At 37.2% G+C, this 16,253-nt stretch overlaps 1 protein-coding gene across 5 annotated transcripts; it reads left to right on the top strand.

The window, feature by feature from the left end:
* Positions 1 to 583: 583 nt before the first annotated feature.
* LRIF1 (ligand dependent nuclear receptor interacting factor 1) lies at positions 584 to 15,586 on the top strand. Of its 5 annotated transcripts, none has more exons than XM_028502702.2 (5): positions 584 to 1,079; positions 4,850 to 4,945; positions 9,887 to 11,381; positions 12,547 to 12,810; positions 14,008 to 15,443. In XM_028502702.2, exons 2-5 carry the CDS (start codon positions 4,914 to 4,916, stop codon positions 14,440 to 14,442), a joined length of 2,226 nt encoding a protein of 741 aa, XP_028358503.1. In that variant the 5' UTR covers positions 584 to 1,079; positions 4,850 to 4,913; the 3' UTR covers positions 14,443 to 15,443. The 5 variants fall into 5 exon arrangements, with proteins under 5 accessions (XP_028358503.1, XP_028358501.1, XP_028358506.1 ...); XM_036015908.1 differs by lacking the exon at positions 584 to 1,079 and adding an exon at positions 1,106 to 2,108 and having other exon boundaries at positions 14,008 to 15,586; XM_028502700.2 differs by lacking the exon at positions 4,850 to 4,945 and having other exon boundaries at positions 625 to 1,079.
* The last annotated feature ends 667 nt before the right edge of the window (positions 15,587 to 16,253 follow it).

Genomic DNA, 16,253 nt, shown 5'->3' with positions numbered 1-16,253 from the left:
AAGAACTGAATGGCAGGAATCAAGAGACTCCTACAAAACTTTCCTCTGGCGATCCAAATAAAGACGCCCCCAAAACACAACCAAAAAAAAAACCCCAAAAACCCAACCCACAACTACATGGGAAATGAAACTTTTAGAGAATGAATAAATTAATTATATGACAAAAATAATAATTTTGATCAAGACATGAGCATGGGTTGGAGAAAGAAGTTAGGTTAAGTCTAGACGCAAAGTTTCAAGAAACAGGAAATAATCGAGAAGTCCCCAGAAAGTAGCAATAATTCGGCGCTGGAAACAGGTAGGAGTCTAAAATTTCCTCACGCCACGAGGAGATGACGATTCCTCCCGCCCTCCGACTTCTAGTAGGGGAGAAAAAACTATCCTAGCGGCGAACACAAAGGCAAAAAATTTACAACTGACCCCGGAAACATTTTATTTTGCGTAGGTCACTGGAGAAGTTTCTTTGGCGATTTCATTCCTTGATCCGGAAGAAGAGATAGCAAATATCACTTGTGATTGGATTGCGTCATAAAGGCGGGGCTTTAGCGAGCCAGTCACCTTGACAACCGGATGTGACGCTCCCAGAAGTCCCTGGCTGAGCTTTGCTAGGGCTAGCGGCTTCGGAGGGCGCGGTCTTCACCGAGGACCCAGCACTGCTGGGGGCGGCGCCATTAAGGCCACGCCTCCCGCGCCGACTCCCAGAGGCTCTTTGAGCGACGTCGTAAGCTTCGGGGGGCGGAGACTCGGGCGGTTTCTCTCGGAGCTCCGGGCCGGGTTAGCGCCGTCAGAGGCGTCCCATTTTTCCGGTTTCTGGGGGCTGCGCCGGTTGCCTCGGAAGCTGGGAGTTACGCCCTCTGGAGAGCTCGCTAGCGCCCTCTTTTCAGCTTCGAACCCCCTTAAGAGTTCCTCCGGGGCAACTTCAGCCCCTCGCTCCGATTCTCGCCCCTGGGAGGACCCCGGTCCCACACTGTCCACTCTCTCGGATGCGCTGACCCTTCCCACCCCTCTAAAATGTCCAATAACCTGCAGGGAGTCTTCTTGAAAGCCGCAGAGGAAAAGTCAGGCGACGCCTCGCACTGGTAAGTACAGGTTTGCGATCTCCGCCGACACACCCGCCCCTCGCCCGTCTCTAAGCAGGATGCCCCGTCGGCCGTCGTTTCCTGTCACTCCGCGATTCGCAGGCGTCTGCGCCCCGCCGGGCGCGCCGCTCCGCGGGAGGCGCTCGTCGCTTTGGCAGTTAGAGCCCTTAGAGCGCGTCCCTCTCGGAAACGTAAAACCTCCTCAGAGCCTAACGCAGCGGGCCTCTGGCCCCGGCCCGGCGTCTCCAATTTCATAGGCGGACCGAATAGATCTCCACAGGAGAGGAAATTCAACATGGCCGACGCGCTTGTGCGACCCAAACCTTCTGGAAGGTTCTCGCGCCCTCGCAGGGGAAACGAGCCGTGATCTGCGCGGAGTAGCAAGTACAACCCAGGTGGCGCTGGACCTTCCGTGACCATAGCCGTGCCTTAGGAGTGAGGAGAGGATGTGTCTTTGTGTCGTTAATAAGAGTCTGTGAATTTAGAAACGGAGAAATTGTTCTAGAATAAGGGAACCGATTATTCTAAAATTTCAAAGAACAGCTTTCTGTGGAGAGAAGGAAAAGTGAAAAAAAAAATCCACATTTTCGTGTAAAAGCAATCTTTTGGAACAGCGTATTTGAGGCGGGGGTGGTGCGCATGCCATCTCTAACTGGTTATCGATGTAAAAGAACTTTGGTTGATATGGGGAGATTCCAGTATTAAAGACGTAACTTGTAAGTTTAGAAAATTGCTTATCACTAACTCAGTAGCTCTTTTTTTTTTTTTTTTTTTTTGAAGCTTCTATTAATCGACCAATGAAACGGGAACAAAATGAAACGGGAATACTCTCCAGTAGCGTGTTTTAAGTTGTGCACTTTGTGGTTAGTGGATGTATAATAAGTGGTGAGAAAAAAAAAAAAACGTTAATGGGTCTCTGCGGAAGGAAAAGGAAGAAGAACGCATGGAAGTTATGATGTAAAATTCGTGGAAGAGGATTCATGAAGAAAATCAAACTGCCGAGGTTTAATTCTAGCTTCATGAGGCTAAGTACCTCAGTTTGCATCCTGTAAATAAGTCCACCTAGAGATATTTTAAAGATTAAAACAGCGAATATATGTAAAATAATTAGGAAAAACAAAAGCACTATTTAAACGTTGTTATTGTGAGGCTACCACTTTACAAATCGTGACCCCCAAAGTAGGTTTTCCTTCATTATAAGTAGATTCAAAACCTAATTATAATAAGGACTTTAAAAAAGCATGCATTATATTCTAAAATGGGATGGTCATGAAATGGGGTGAGCTGAAACAATAGGATATTGAAGAACTGCCAAGAAAACTATTTCAGTTGAAATCATCAAAAGACCCCGCTTTTGTGAATGTATGTTGTTTATTCGATTATTTTTGGCGGAAATTGGGTGAAGGGGCAGAGAGAGTGCTGTGTGTGGATATGCAAAAGTAGGATTTTAATAACTTTATTTCTTCTACCTTGTTTTAGTACCTGGATATTGATGATATTTGACTTACCCTAACTTAATTTGTTTCAGGATTGCATTTGTTTTAATTACCGGAAATAAGATAGAATAAGAAATTCAAATTTGTATTTATTGTGCAGTTCGACTCTTTTATCCAGTTTCTAACCCTTTGGCTATCTGTATTTGGCCTCTTTAAAAACATTACTGATTGAATTATGTTTTGATTACATTCATAAGTAATTTGGAGTTCTTAACTCACTGATTTATGCATTTTTCATCATCTTCCAAATCATTTATTTCTTCAAAACAAGTACTTTGGTTGTTGGTTGCGTAATAGATTCTATTCTGTTTTGTAAGTAACAATCTGCATGATGTCCAAATAGAATTTCGTAAGTCTTTATTGGAAATTAGTTTTCTTATTTTTCTGATATTTTTGATGGCAGTAAATCATTTATTTTTCTATAAACTTAAAAATATATATCTTTGTTTTCTGTAGGTAGGTGAGTTTCCTTGAGTTAGTTTTCCTCAAAAAGTTTTTTAGTATGATACAGAAAGTTTATTGTTTAAAATATTCCTAATTTATCAGCGCATAAAATACAAAACTCAATCTAATAATGCAAAGAAAAATCTGGAAGGCATTTGTGATTGTAGGTATAAAGTTTATTTAGATTCGTTCTTTATTAGCAAAGAGCAAAGCAGGAGTCAGAATAGTGTAGTGGAGAGAAGGTAAGCTGTGTAGTTACAGAAACCTAGGTTTATATTCTGGTTTACCAGTTACTATCAGTATAGTTAGAACATTTGTATATAAAAGCATTCAGTGAGTACTTGCTCTGTGATGCACTGCCCTAAATGGAAAGACCAACAAAAGAATAGGATATGGGCAATGCCACGAAGAACATTACAGTCTAGAGGGGAGATGACACGTTGCACTTTTAATAGCGGTGTGCACAAGATGCTCTGAAGGCAGAGAGAAGAGGAATTGTAGGAAAGGTTTCTGGAGCAGCTGAGTTGGGGAATGTAAAGTATCAGCTATCCAATTAAAGATGAATGCAGGCTATGCCCAGGCAGAGGGAATTGGTAAAAGGAAGCACCAGTATGGCTTATTGCTAACAACTGGTATTTATTGTTCGATTCTATACTGCAAGCAGGATATAGCATGTAAGGTTTTGGTTTGCCCTGCTGAAGAGATTAGACTTTATCTCTTATTCATCAGCATTTAAGAAAAGGACTGTCATGGTCCTCTATGCATTTTAGGTAACTGATGGCAGTATGGATTTGGGGGTGAGGGATCAGGCATATAAAGATGTGATTTTGCACCCTGGCTCGTTTGGCTCAGTGGGTTGAGTGCTGGCCTGCAAATCAAAGGGTCGCCGCCAGTTTGATTCCCAGTCAGCACATGCCTGGGTTGCAGGCCAGGTCCCCAGTAGGGGGGCGGGGTGCAAGAGGCAACCACACATTGGCATTTCTCTCCCTCTCTCCTTTTCCCTCTCTGAAAATAAATAAATTAAAGGTTTTTTTTTTAAAGATTCTATTTCAATTGTCCTTTCAGAGATGATTAGAAATTGAACTACCTGATAGAAAGTAAAGGTTGAATTCAAAGAAATATAGAAGAGAAAATAGACAGACTGTGTCATTGAATGACATGAATAAAAGAGGATCATTCCTGACTGGTGTGGGCCGGTTGGGAGCATGGTCCCATATCTGAAAGATTGCGAGTTCGATTCCCAATCAGGGCACATACCTAGGTTGCCTAGATCCCGGATCCCTTGCCTTACAGGAAGCAACCAATCGATGTTTCTCTGGCACATTGTTGTTTATTTCCCTTCCTCTCTCCCTTCCTCTTTCTCTAAAAAGCAGTGAAAAAATTTCCTTGGGTTGGGTGAGGATAAAAAAATTAAAAAGAAAAGGGGATCGATTATGATGCCAGGTAGATAGTGATAAATTAAGATGAGGAACACACTAAGAAAGCCATCTGAAAGATATTTGAATCTGAAACTGAGGCTCAGAGCTGAAAATAGCTATTTGTGAGTCATCAGCTTAGAAGTAATATAATAAAAGCCTATGGTAATACATCACAATAGTAGGAATTAGAATGTTATGTAATTGTCAGTTGGCTTTCATCCACCCTTAACCTTTTGTTCTTAAAAATGAGTAGTTAAAATGGGTAGGGGGGCCTTGCTTTGGTTAGATAATGTTCCATTGTCAGTTTAGTGTGGGTATAATTTTATACAGTGTAGATGTTATGTTTACTTTTGTTTTGGTGTGTGAGTGAGTGTGTCAGGCTAACTGACTCTATTTTTCATTAATCTCTCAGTTTATGCAATTGAATTTTTTGGACCCTGGTATGTTGGGGTATGCTAAAGTAAACAAGAAAATGGATGGGATTGCCCAAGAGAGCATATAATTCTGAGTAAGTTATTTAATATTACTAAACATCTACTTTCTCAGCTATGAAATAGGAATGGCAATACCCGCCTGCTGGGCTGTTTATTATTAGGATTAGATTATTGACAAATATTTATAATGGCATCTATTATGTATATAATATAGTATATGTTATATGGTATATTTAATGTTATATGCTTTATATGTTTGTAACATACATAACTATGTAATGTTAAATCATAGATAGTAAATGGAAAAAGGTCTAACAGCTGAAAAATATATTTTGCAAAAAATATACAAAATGTTCATTAGCTTGCAGAATTTTTATTACTCTATTTCTAATGTGTGCATGCTTCACATCAATATTAGAATGTAAAAAATGTCAGTTGTATAATATAAATATGTTTAATGTTCCCTTTATTAAAATTCTTATACTTTTTATTAAAGTTTTCACATTTTTAAGACTACCTGGTTAATTCACTTATTCTTGGACACCAACTATATATTTTATTGAAAAATGATTAGTAGCATATATAATAATCCCAGCCAGTTCCTTCATTTACTTCTCATTGCAAGCCTATTGACCCCATTTTACAAATGGAGAAATAGAATTTCAAAGAGGTTAAGTAAATTTACCCAAGTCAATCAGCTAATAATTAGAAGAGCCAAGATTAAAATAGATGTACTTCTATTTTCTCTTTAAAGTCTTAAACTATATTATTTTTCTAATGTAGTTATTCAGTTCAAACCCTAGATGGTTTAAGGTAATTGGCATGTTGATGATACTTTTTAGGTGACCTAACCAGAGCGTGGGATGCAGAATCTGATTCTAGTTTCAGTTCTGACATTAGCTAGCAGAATTAGATCTTTAAGAAGATAGAATCAGCCCTGGCTGGTGTGGCTCCATTAATTGGTTATCATCCTGCAAACTGAAAGGTTGCAGGTTCAATTCCCAGTCAGGGAACATGCCTGGGTTGTGGGCCTGGTTCCTCAATTGGAGCATGTGCAAGAGGCAGCTGACTGATGTTTCTCTCTTACCTCAATGTTTCTCTCCCTCTCTTTCTTCCTTCCCGCCCCCCCAAAAAATAAATAAAATCTTTCTTAAAAAAGAAAAACAATGTTTATGTAGGGTTTTTATTCCTTAAACGGAATGTCTTTTATAACGGGGGAAAAAAGTATATTGATTGAAGTGGTATGAACTTTATCCTGATTTATCATCTCTCTCTTTAGCATTCTTCATTTTAGTTTTATTTTTAGAACTCATCCTTGTTACTAGGAAATCATGGACTTTTTTATTGTAGCTTGTAGAATTCAAGTCAGCTAACATTGTCTGCAATGTGCCAGTTGCTATATTAGGTGTAGAGGATATAGGTATGAATGGGATAATCTGCCTTTAAGGAATTTATGGTCTCTGGTAGATTATGTGAATCTCTATTGATACACTGGCATAGATGAAGTTGTATTTTCCTTTTGTTTTTGGAGGGGATTGGAGGAGAAGAGAGGGGGATAAAACTCAATTATTAGATTTGAAAATAGATTTTCCTAGGTCATCTTATTCTTGCACAAAGACTTTCGAATCTTTCAGATTCTCCTCAGATCCTCCCTGTTTTTGCTCTTATTCTTAGAAGATTATGTCATGTCCTTTTTCATAGAGAAAATAAAAGCCGTTACTTTAGAATTACTGGAACCTTCTGACACCAAAGCTATAAACTTACCTGCAAATGCACCTAACTTCTCTTCTAGTTCCAGTGGAAGGAGATGTTTCTCCAGCTCTCCTTAAGGTTCATTCCCTCCAACCTGTCTTCTGGTTTACATTTTCTACCTCCTTATCAAACCTGTTACTTAATTATCCCACTTTCGTCTTTTATTACCAGTTTCTGTCTCTCGATGACTCCCTTGAGCCTTTACACATGCTCTGCTGCATCCGAGCTTTAAAGAAAGAGAAGAAAGACTTCTTTGACCCCATTTTTAGCCTCCAGCTAGCTGCTTGCCAGTATTTTTCATCCCTTTTATAGTCAAAGTTCATAAGAGAGCTGTCTGTACTTGCTATCTTCATATCCTTTCTTCACAGTCACCCCTCAGCAACTTCTCCCGACACCAGACTGCTCTTTTAAAGCCATCGATGACACATGCTATCTATTCCAGTGTACATTTTTTAATCTGTAGCCTACTTGGCTTCAGAAACTTGTAATAGAATTACCCAATTTTCTTGAAACTCACTCTTCCTTTGGCTTCTATTATGTCAAAACTTATTTGTTTTCTTTTTGCTCAAATAAAATGGGAAGCTGCTGAAACGTTTTGAGCAGGGAAGGGCATACCAATTTGAAGGGGAGAGGATATGACCGAAGGAAAGACCAGTTATGAAGCTAGAGATGGTGTGTGCTTGGACTGGAGTGAAGACAGCTTGGAAAGAACAGATTAAGGGAGATACAGGAGATAATAGCACGATTTGTTATTGAAAATAGATCGTAAGGAAGCAGGACTTAATTGTTTTGACATAGACATCTGAGGTAAATGGATGCCATTTACCAAAGGGAGGGAAGACACTGGAAAAGGCCATGTTGAGTTTTGAGTGTATTTGAGATTCTAAATGGAAATGTCTTGAGAGATTTGGATACATAAGCCTGAATCTTAAAAGAGCTGAGATATAGATAGTTGAATTGTTGATATAAAAATGGTAATTTAATTGAAGTCATGCATACAAAAGAAATCATCTAAGGAAAGCTTACAGAGTAGAAAGAAGAATTCAGTCTAAGCTTTGGTGAATTTCAACATTTAAAGGTTGATTGAAGTAGCATGAGTTGGCAAAGATGACAGGGAGTCACTACAGAGGCAGGAGAGCATCATACCTAAGAAGTCTTGTGAAGAGAATGTTTTAAGAAAAGGTGCAGCAGACATCTTTGTACTCATCCAAATATATCCTTTATCTCACTTAATTATTTGATTTTAGGGATTGTGGGTTGAACTAGGTTGGAGGCAAACAAACATGTTCTGTAAAGAGCCAGAGAGCAAATATTTTAGGCTTTTCGGGCTGTATGATCTCTGCTGTGGCTACTCAGCTCTGCTGTTGTAGCGTGAAAGCAGCTATATATAGTACATGAAAAAATGAGTTCAACTGTGTACTAATAAAACTTTATGGAGACTGAAATTTGAATCTCATAATTTTCACATCACAAAATACTTAAAATATAAAAACCATCCTTAGTTTGTGGACTGCACAAAAACAGGGAGGATTTGGTCCACAAGCTGTACTTTACTGACCCTTTCCCCATTACTGAGCCTCATACCTGAACCACAATAGACACTAAGTTCTGATTCCGTTTGTATGTGCTTTTGGGGGGATGTGGAGGTGATTAAGTGGGTTTTCCTCTTCAAGCTCTGAAAGTAAGAATTCATACTTTTCTTTATGTTATGCTTCCCGTTAGACATTAACTTTTCATTTACTAAAAGTAAATATAACACATTGAACCAATATCAAGTGTCCAGAAAGCTGTTTTAAATATTTGTAAGGTGTAGTTATATTCTTTAGGGTTGCAGAAGGGTAAGACTGAATTCCAGTGCTTCCTAGGGTGCATAGAATTTTTGGCTTTGATACTAATATCTGAGGTTTTAAAAAACACCTATATGCTGTAAAACGCATGAGTTTCTAATTTTTGCCATTAAAATTTTTTCTTCATTTGCTCTTAGTTACATAAGGGCATACCGGTATTATACGATAATTCTAGCACTCATGTTGCTAGAATTGAGCTTGAGAAACAGTACAAACAAGTAAACGAACACATTAATTAATACATGGTGATAACTTATGATATATACTGTGAAGGAAATAAACAGGTATAATATTTTAGACTGTGAAGGAGGGGAAAGGATAGTTAAGGTGGTCAGATACTTGGGAAGTATCATTTATGGTGAGGCTTGAGTTACGTGAGTGGGAGAGGAGTACCTAGGCAGAGAATTAGCATGTGTGGTAGCCTTAAGTCCTGTGAGGTCTTGGTATTTTTCAGGAACTGAAAGGCAGATTTAGGTATAAATAACTTGAGGGGCCTACATTCAAGAAATCTACAAATAATTGATTGTGCAGATATTAGTATGGGATTTTTTAAAAATGAGACAATCTGTACTAATAGCTCATAAGTATCCAGATCAAAATTGGCTACATTGAAAAAATAATTACTAAAAAACGAACAATAATTACTGACTTTCAGTGTGTTCCACATCCATTGAAAACCATTCAGCTGATAACACATTACAGTATGTCTACGGATTGACAGGCAATTGGAACTAGTATGCCTAATTGCCATACCAAGGGTTCTTTAGCACCAAACTTCACATTGGCTGAGACAATCAATAAATTGAAGAAGAAAATGGTTCCTACATGAATAACTCAGTTGAGTCTGAAAAAATATGGCACACTAAGTTATCACCATAAGAGATGCCTTAGCAAAAGCAGAATGGCTAGCACTGGAACTTGTGAGTCATTGTCAGTGGGAAGAACACAACAGATTGGTGGAGGTGGCAGGCAGAAAGTATGAGAGAAGTAGAATAAGCATAAATAGAGGTGAAATGAGAATCCTGCTCAGTAAAAGTAAAAGGAGGAGGACAAGAGGACAGAATTCAAGGAAAAGGGGGAGGGAGGATGCTAATAGTTTAAGAGGAGCATATTCCAGTAGACATAATTTTATACAGGGTAAAACACTGGACAACTATGTACAGTTTTAGCTGTAGGTGTTTCTCTCATACCTATTGCCGAACAATGTGAGATCTAAAAGCTGAGCATATTTTTGATTATTTTTTCTATTTCTTCAAAATCTTTGTTTTGTAATATTTCACTTCAAAAAGTCCAAGGGACAGACAATATACTTTTATTATATTTTACATATATTTAAAGTATTTGCAAACATTTGCTTTTAAATAAAATGTATGTACCATGTAGTACGTTGTATTTATTTACTCATGTTCTTTTAAGTGTTTCAGGCTGCATGTACCAAGTAGTTCAGACGGTTGGCTCGGATGGAAAAAATCTTCTGCAATTACTTCCAATTCCTAATTTCTCTGGAAATCTTATACCACTAGTTCAATCTTCAGTTATGTCTGATGCATTGAAAGGGAATACAGGAAGCCCAGTTCAAGTTACTTTTCAGACTCAGATTTCCAACTCTTCCACAAGCGCATCATCACCTCAATTGCCCATTTTTCAGCCAGCCAATTCTTCAAACTATTTGTTTACAAGAACAGTAGATACAGCAGAAAAAGTTAGAGTCACTTCTGTGAGACCTGAAAATTTTACCTCATCAGTTTCTAAAGTTCAGAGTCATGGTGTGAAAATTGATGGACTCACCATGCAAAGATTGGCTGTTTCTTCCTCCTCAAAACAAAATGACTCATCTTACATTTTAGTGAGTCCTCAGAGTCTTCCAATGACTGTGAAATCTCCAGTTTTGCCTTCTGGGCATCATTTACAAATTCCAGCCCATGCTGAAGTGAAATCTGTACCAGCGTCGTCATTGCCTCCTTCAATTCAGCAAAAGCTTCTTGCAGCTTCAACCACAAGCACCTCAGGAACAGTTGAGGCCTCCCAAATACCATCTGTTATTTACGTATCTCCTGTAAAAACAGTGAAAAATGTAGTTACCAAGAACTTTCAACACATTTATCCAAAACCTGTTACAGAAATAGCAAGGCCAGTGATACTAAATACCACACAAATTCCAGTGAATGTTGCTAAAGAGACACAATTAAAAGGTGGTGGTCAGCATGCTCAAGCTGCTCCAGTGAAATGGATTTTTCAAGAAAATCGACAGCCTTGTACTCCACCTCTTGTTCCTGTTAAGTCTTCAAATAATGTGGCTTCACAGATTTTAAAAAGTTTTGTAGAAAAGAAAAATTTGGGAGATAACACTATAAATGTGCCACCATTGAGTACCATCAGTCATAGTGGGACACAGCCCAAAAGTATGCCTATTAAGGATAATGCTTTGGTTATGTTTAATGGGAAAATCTATCTGTTGGCTATAAAGGGAACAGATGTTTTGCCATCACAAATTGATCAACAGAATTCGGTTTCTCCTGATATTCCACCAAGAAAAGATGTATCACAAATAGTGAGTTCAAGTCCAGTCACAGAAATATCCAGAGAGGTTGTAAATTTTGTTTTGGCTAAAAATAAATCTTCCCAGATGGAGACAAAATCACTTTCAAATACCCAGCTTGCTTCCATGGCCAATCTAAGGGCAGAGAAGAATAAAAAAGTGGAGACAACATCTCTTTCTATCCTAAACCCACATAAACTGAACCCATCCATAAACTACTTAAAACAGAGTAAGACTTTATTCATAAAGGCAGACTTTCCACATGCCCCCCCAAAAGAAAATATCATCCAGAGCATAGAGAAAATAAGTTCCTCTGTTGATGCAACAAGTATTACTTCACAACAGTGTGTTATCAGAGATCAAGAACCAAAGGTAATTTTCCCATGTCAGGGTGTTCTTTTTATCTATGTAGAATTTTTTTCTTTTTTAATTCTCAAAGTTATCTATAATACCTTTCTCCCCTCCTCTCCCATCCTCCATCACACACATACCACACACACGTGAATGCTTAATTAAGTCAAAGCTTTTGTCTGAAGGAAGTGTTTGAAGAGGAGTATAATTGAGAGAGTCCAAGCAGTATCTTTGTCTTGAATCATTTGGCATGCCAAATCTTTAAAAGAAAGAAAAAGAATCACAGAGCAACAGGGTTTAGAAGAATTGGAGAAAGATAATGTGAATTAAAAGCTCAGTAAAATATGGTGTGTGTGTATACACATACATTTGTACACACATGTATATGTATATATTTAATAGCCTACTTATAGTATATGACAAGATCAGTATTGTGCATATAGGAGATCCTGTGGGGGGGGGGGTTGTTTTGTTGTATATAACTATCTGGCAAGTTTTTTAGGTAGATGGTAGGAGGGGTTGGACAGGGCCGATCAGTACCTTTCAAGTCATTTGTGGAAATAGTATTTATCAACATCTTTGATTGGATTTTTTTTTTAGTAGACTAGTTTTCTTACCCTCCCACCCCCCACTTTTTAGCCCTTCTGATTACTCATCCAGTTATCCAACATATCCACATAGGAACCTTTCTGTTCTACTTAAGATATGTGTTTATTTGCTAAATATTTGTACCCACCTTTTCCTTACATAGAGGTCTACTTAATAATATTAGTGTTTATCCCCTTTCAGTGCAGAATTTATTGAACTCCAGAGATACAAGGAGGTAAATTCTGATTATACCATTGGTTAAAGGCATGAGACTTTTTCGGAAGACTAAAATATCATAGATAACTTTTAACTTGTCCTTAGTCTGTATTCTTATTTTGGTTGTTTGAGAATTGAGTACTTGTTACCTTTCTAGTACACTAAAGTAAAATAAATGAGGAATTGCATGGGAAAATTTTAAGTGTATTCAATTCAGTTCAGTTTTTCAAGTGTGGGTGGTAAGGCAAGAGTAATGCAAACCAACCATGTAGGACTTTAAAGCATGCTTGAAGTAAGATGAGGTAATTACTTAGTTGCTAGTCTGATAAAATGGCTTAAGTAATGGGCAGTATTGTTTGTGTGTTTTCTTTTCCTTATCCAGATCCAGAATGAGATGGCATCAACATTAGAAAAAGTTATTCAAGAAAGAAATGAGAAGAAAAATTCTCAAGGAAGGAGCAATAAGGCGTATCTGAAGACCGATGCTGAGTTGAAAAAGCTGTTTGGTCTCACTAAAGATTTGAGAGTATGCCTTACTCGGATTACTGACCACTTGGGCACTGGAGAAGGTTTTGACTCCTTTGGGAGTTTGGTGAAGAGTGACAAAGAAACAAAGTTTACAGGGAAAGAGGAAGAGAGGAAACAGGTAATAGATTGTAGTATCTTCTTTGTAGTTACTCTAAAGAGACATCAATGTATTAATTTTCTTGTGTCTTTTTTTAAAAATTACTGATTTTTTAGATAGAGAAACATAAATTTGTTGTTTAACTTGTTTATGCATTCATTGGTTGATTCTTGGATGTGCCCTGTCCAGGGATGGAACCCACAATCCTGGAGTATAGGGAGGACACTCTAACCAACTGAGTTATATGGCCACCACTAGTCTTACATCTTAATATAATAGTATGCAACTTTGCATATATATGTATTATGTCAAAATAATGTAAAACAAAGAAGTATATATGCATAGGTAAAAATGCATCCCTGGTTAATTAATGATGGTGTTTTTATTTATCTACTGTTTGTTTTTTGTCATAAAATTGTAATAAAATGGCTGAAGGTTTTTCATTGATTATACTACTTTGAAGACCCTATCTAAAATAATCTGCCCTGGCTGGTGTGGTTAGTTGGTTGGAACATAGTCCCATAAACCAAAAGGTTTACAGGTTTATTCCCTAGTCCGGGTACATACGATCCCATGTGCATACAGAAGGGAACCAATCGATGTTTCTCTCCCTTCTTTTCTCTAAAAGCAATGAAAAAATGTCCTCGGGTGAGGATAAATAAAATTAAGTAATCCAAGTAGGGAAAGTATAAGCATGTACATGTTCACTGCAGTATTACCAACATCTTAAGAAATCTACATAGTAAAGATGAAAAGTAACATCTTCGTAACTTTGCCTACTGTCAGTCTACTTATTTCATTGTTATGTCATTTAATATCCTGAACTTCAGATCAGAGGTCAGTTGATCTTTCCCAATGAAAATCTTTAGTATGTTACTACCATGCTAAGGGGAAAAAATTAAATCAATTCTAATTCTCAGGTTCTTCACAAATGGCTGTTATATTTTGGTGGTACATCAGTACAGATTCTAATACTTAAGCAGGAAAATGAATTAAGCAATTTATTTTCAGTGAAAATTACTAGATATTGTCTGCTTTTTGTTGTTTGTGTGTGCATACCATAAATATTAATCTTTTGCTATAGTTCTCAATGTATTTTGTTGAGTTGAATTTAAGTGCTAGATATTTGTACCTGCAAACTTGTTAAATTTCAGAGCACACTCTATATGGCACTAATATTTTGCTTTTCTGTTGGAATCATGCTCAACATTGCAACAGGGTTTTGATAAGAAAAGAAAATCAAAAATTGTTAAGATGGATCACACAAAGAAGAGGAAAACCGAGAGTGCTTATTATAACACAACTGCAAATGGAGGAACTAATGTCACCGGTTCCCAACTCAGTTATATTCTACCACCTTCAGATGTATCACACCATAACATTGTCACAAGCTGCAATAAGACCAGGGAAGAAAAGAGAACTGAAGTACAACACCATGCACGTGAGAACCAGGAGAAAGATGCCTTGAGTTTAAATGCAGATTTTGAACAAAGTCATTCCTTTAGTAAAAATTATACTGAAGATATTTTTCCCATGACACCACCAGAGTTAGAAGAAACCATTCGAGATGAAAAAATAAGAAGACTTAAGCAGATGCTGAGAGAGAAAGAAGCAGCCCTTGAAGAAATGCGCAAGAACATGCACCAAAAATAAAATGAAATGTTTTCAATGAATTTGCTTTCTCTTTACCATATACTTTTGCATTAAGTTAACTGTAGATGCGTTCTGAAAGTGTCTTTGAATATGAAATTTGTTTTTTCATCAGTTGATTAGAAAATGTTGTTTAAGGAATGCAGAAAAGGTTGACTCACATACCTCTCTGATCCAAATCTTTGGAATAATCTATATGTGAAATCTAAATCTTTGTTTAACCTTTTTTTTTTTTTTTTGAAGGAAAGATAGTCTATTTTTTGTTATTTTTAACTAGAATTCCCCAAGTTTGAATATTTATGCATGATTTTTGTTATTGTTTGTATCCTTTTTTTAAATTAAATTTTTTATTTTTATCCTCACTTGAGGATATGTGGGTTTTTTTTTTTTTTTTTTATTTGATTTTAGAGAGGAAGGGAAAGAGTGAGGCAGAAATATCAGTTGCTTCCAGTATGTGTCTGGTCCAAGGATGGAACCCACAGTCTGGGTATATGCCCTGACCAGGGATTGAACCTACAACCCTTTGGTGTATGGGATGATGCTCCAACCAGCTGAGCCACCCAGCCAGAGCTGTTGTTTATGTATTTAGCTAAATTGCTCAGGTGTTATTCCAACAATAGATAATTATTATATACTATTGAAATTATATGGTCTAAGAGAGGAAGTCAGCTCTAAACTTAGCGTTGTTGCTAGGCTTGTATATATACTCAGTCTTTACCCATGAAGTGATGATACCTTCTGCTCACCATTGTAATTTTTTTTTAATTTCATGAAAGGTATTAAGCAGCAGCATTTAAAAATTTAAACATTTCTAAAGACTGAGGAACACTTGTTTTGTAACTTTTACATGATAGTTTCATATAATCCAAAATGAGTTTTAGAATTCAGGCTATATAACGTAGTATTTGCTTAATGTGATGTTACTATTTCTAGGTAAATGCTTTTTTTTATGACTATAGACATGTGACTTGGACTGTGAAAAATAAATGTGAACAATGGCCACATTTAATACCTTTTAAAAATGTAAAGTGTGGCTTTTCTTAAAAGAGACAAACAGTTTTTTGTCTGGTTATGTTTGGTTTGGAGAGTTTGGAAGTGGTGGAGAGAGAGGGATGAAGGGGAAGGAAGAAAAGGTTATTTTAAAAAATGATTAAAAAATCTCTGGAAGTAAGGTCAAATTAAACCTGTACTTTGGCAACAAAATAGAAAACAGCAAGTACCAAGAAGTAGAACAAATACAAACTGATTATCAGCTTGATTCTATTGCCTTTCTTTTTTGTAACAGCTTTATTGAGATAATTCATGTATCATAAAATCACTCTTTTAAAGTATATGATTCAGTGGCTTTTATTATATTCATAGCTGGCAACATCAACATCTACTTTCAGAACCTTTTTTATCACTCCCGCCCCAAACTTCATAGGAATTGGCAGTCACTCCCCAGAACCCCCTTCCCACAGCCTTAGCGACTACTAATACACTTTGTCTCTGTAGCTTTGCCTGTTGCGGACATTCAAATGCATGGAATTAATCATTCAAAGTGTTTTATTTAGTGACTGGTTTGTTTCTTTCACTTAGCTAATGTCAAGGTTCATCCATGCTCTAGCATGTTTTAGTACTTAATTTTTTTAATTGCTGAATATTCCATCATATGGATATATAGCATACTTTGTTTATTCATTCATGGACATTTGGGCTGCTTACACTTCTGGTTCCTCAGGTGTTATGTTGCTATGAATGTTTGGGTACAAGTTTTTGTATGGACATACGTTTTCCATTCTCTTGAGTATCTACCTAAGTGTAATTGCTAGGTC

The sequence above is a fragment of the Phyllostomus discolor genome, chromosome 14 (assembly GCF_004126475.2).
Source record: "Phyllostomus discolor isolate MPI-MPIP mPhyDis1 chromosome 14, mPhyDis1.pri.v3, whole genome shotgun sequence".
Taxonomy (NCBI): domain Eukaryota; kingdom Metazoa; phylum Chordata; class Mammalia; order Chiroptera; family Phyllostomidae; genus Phyllostomus; species Phyllostomus discolor.
This window is presented reverse-complemented; position numbering and strand designations above follow the sequence as displayed.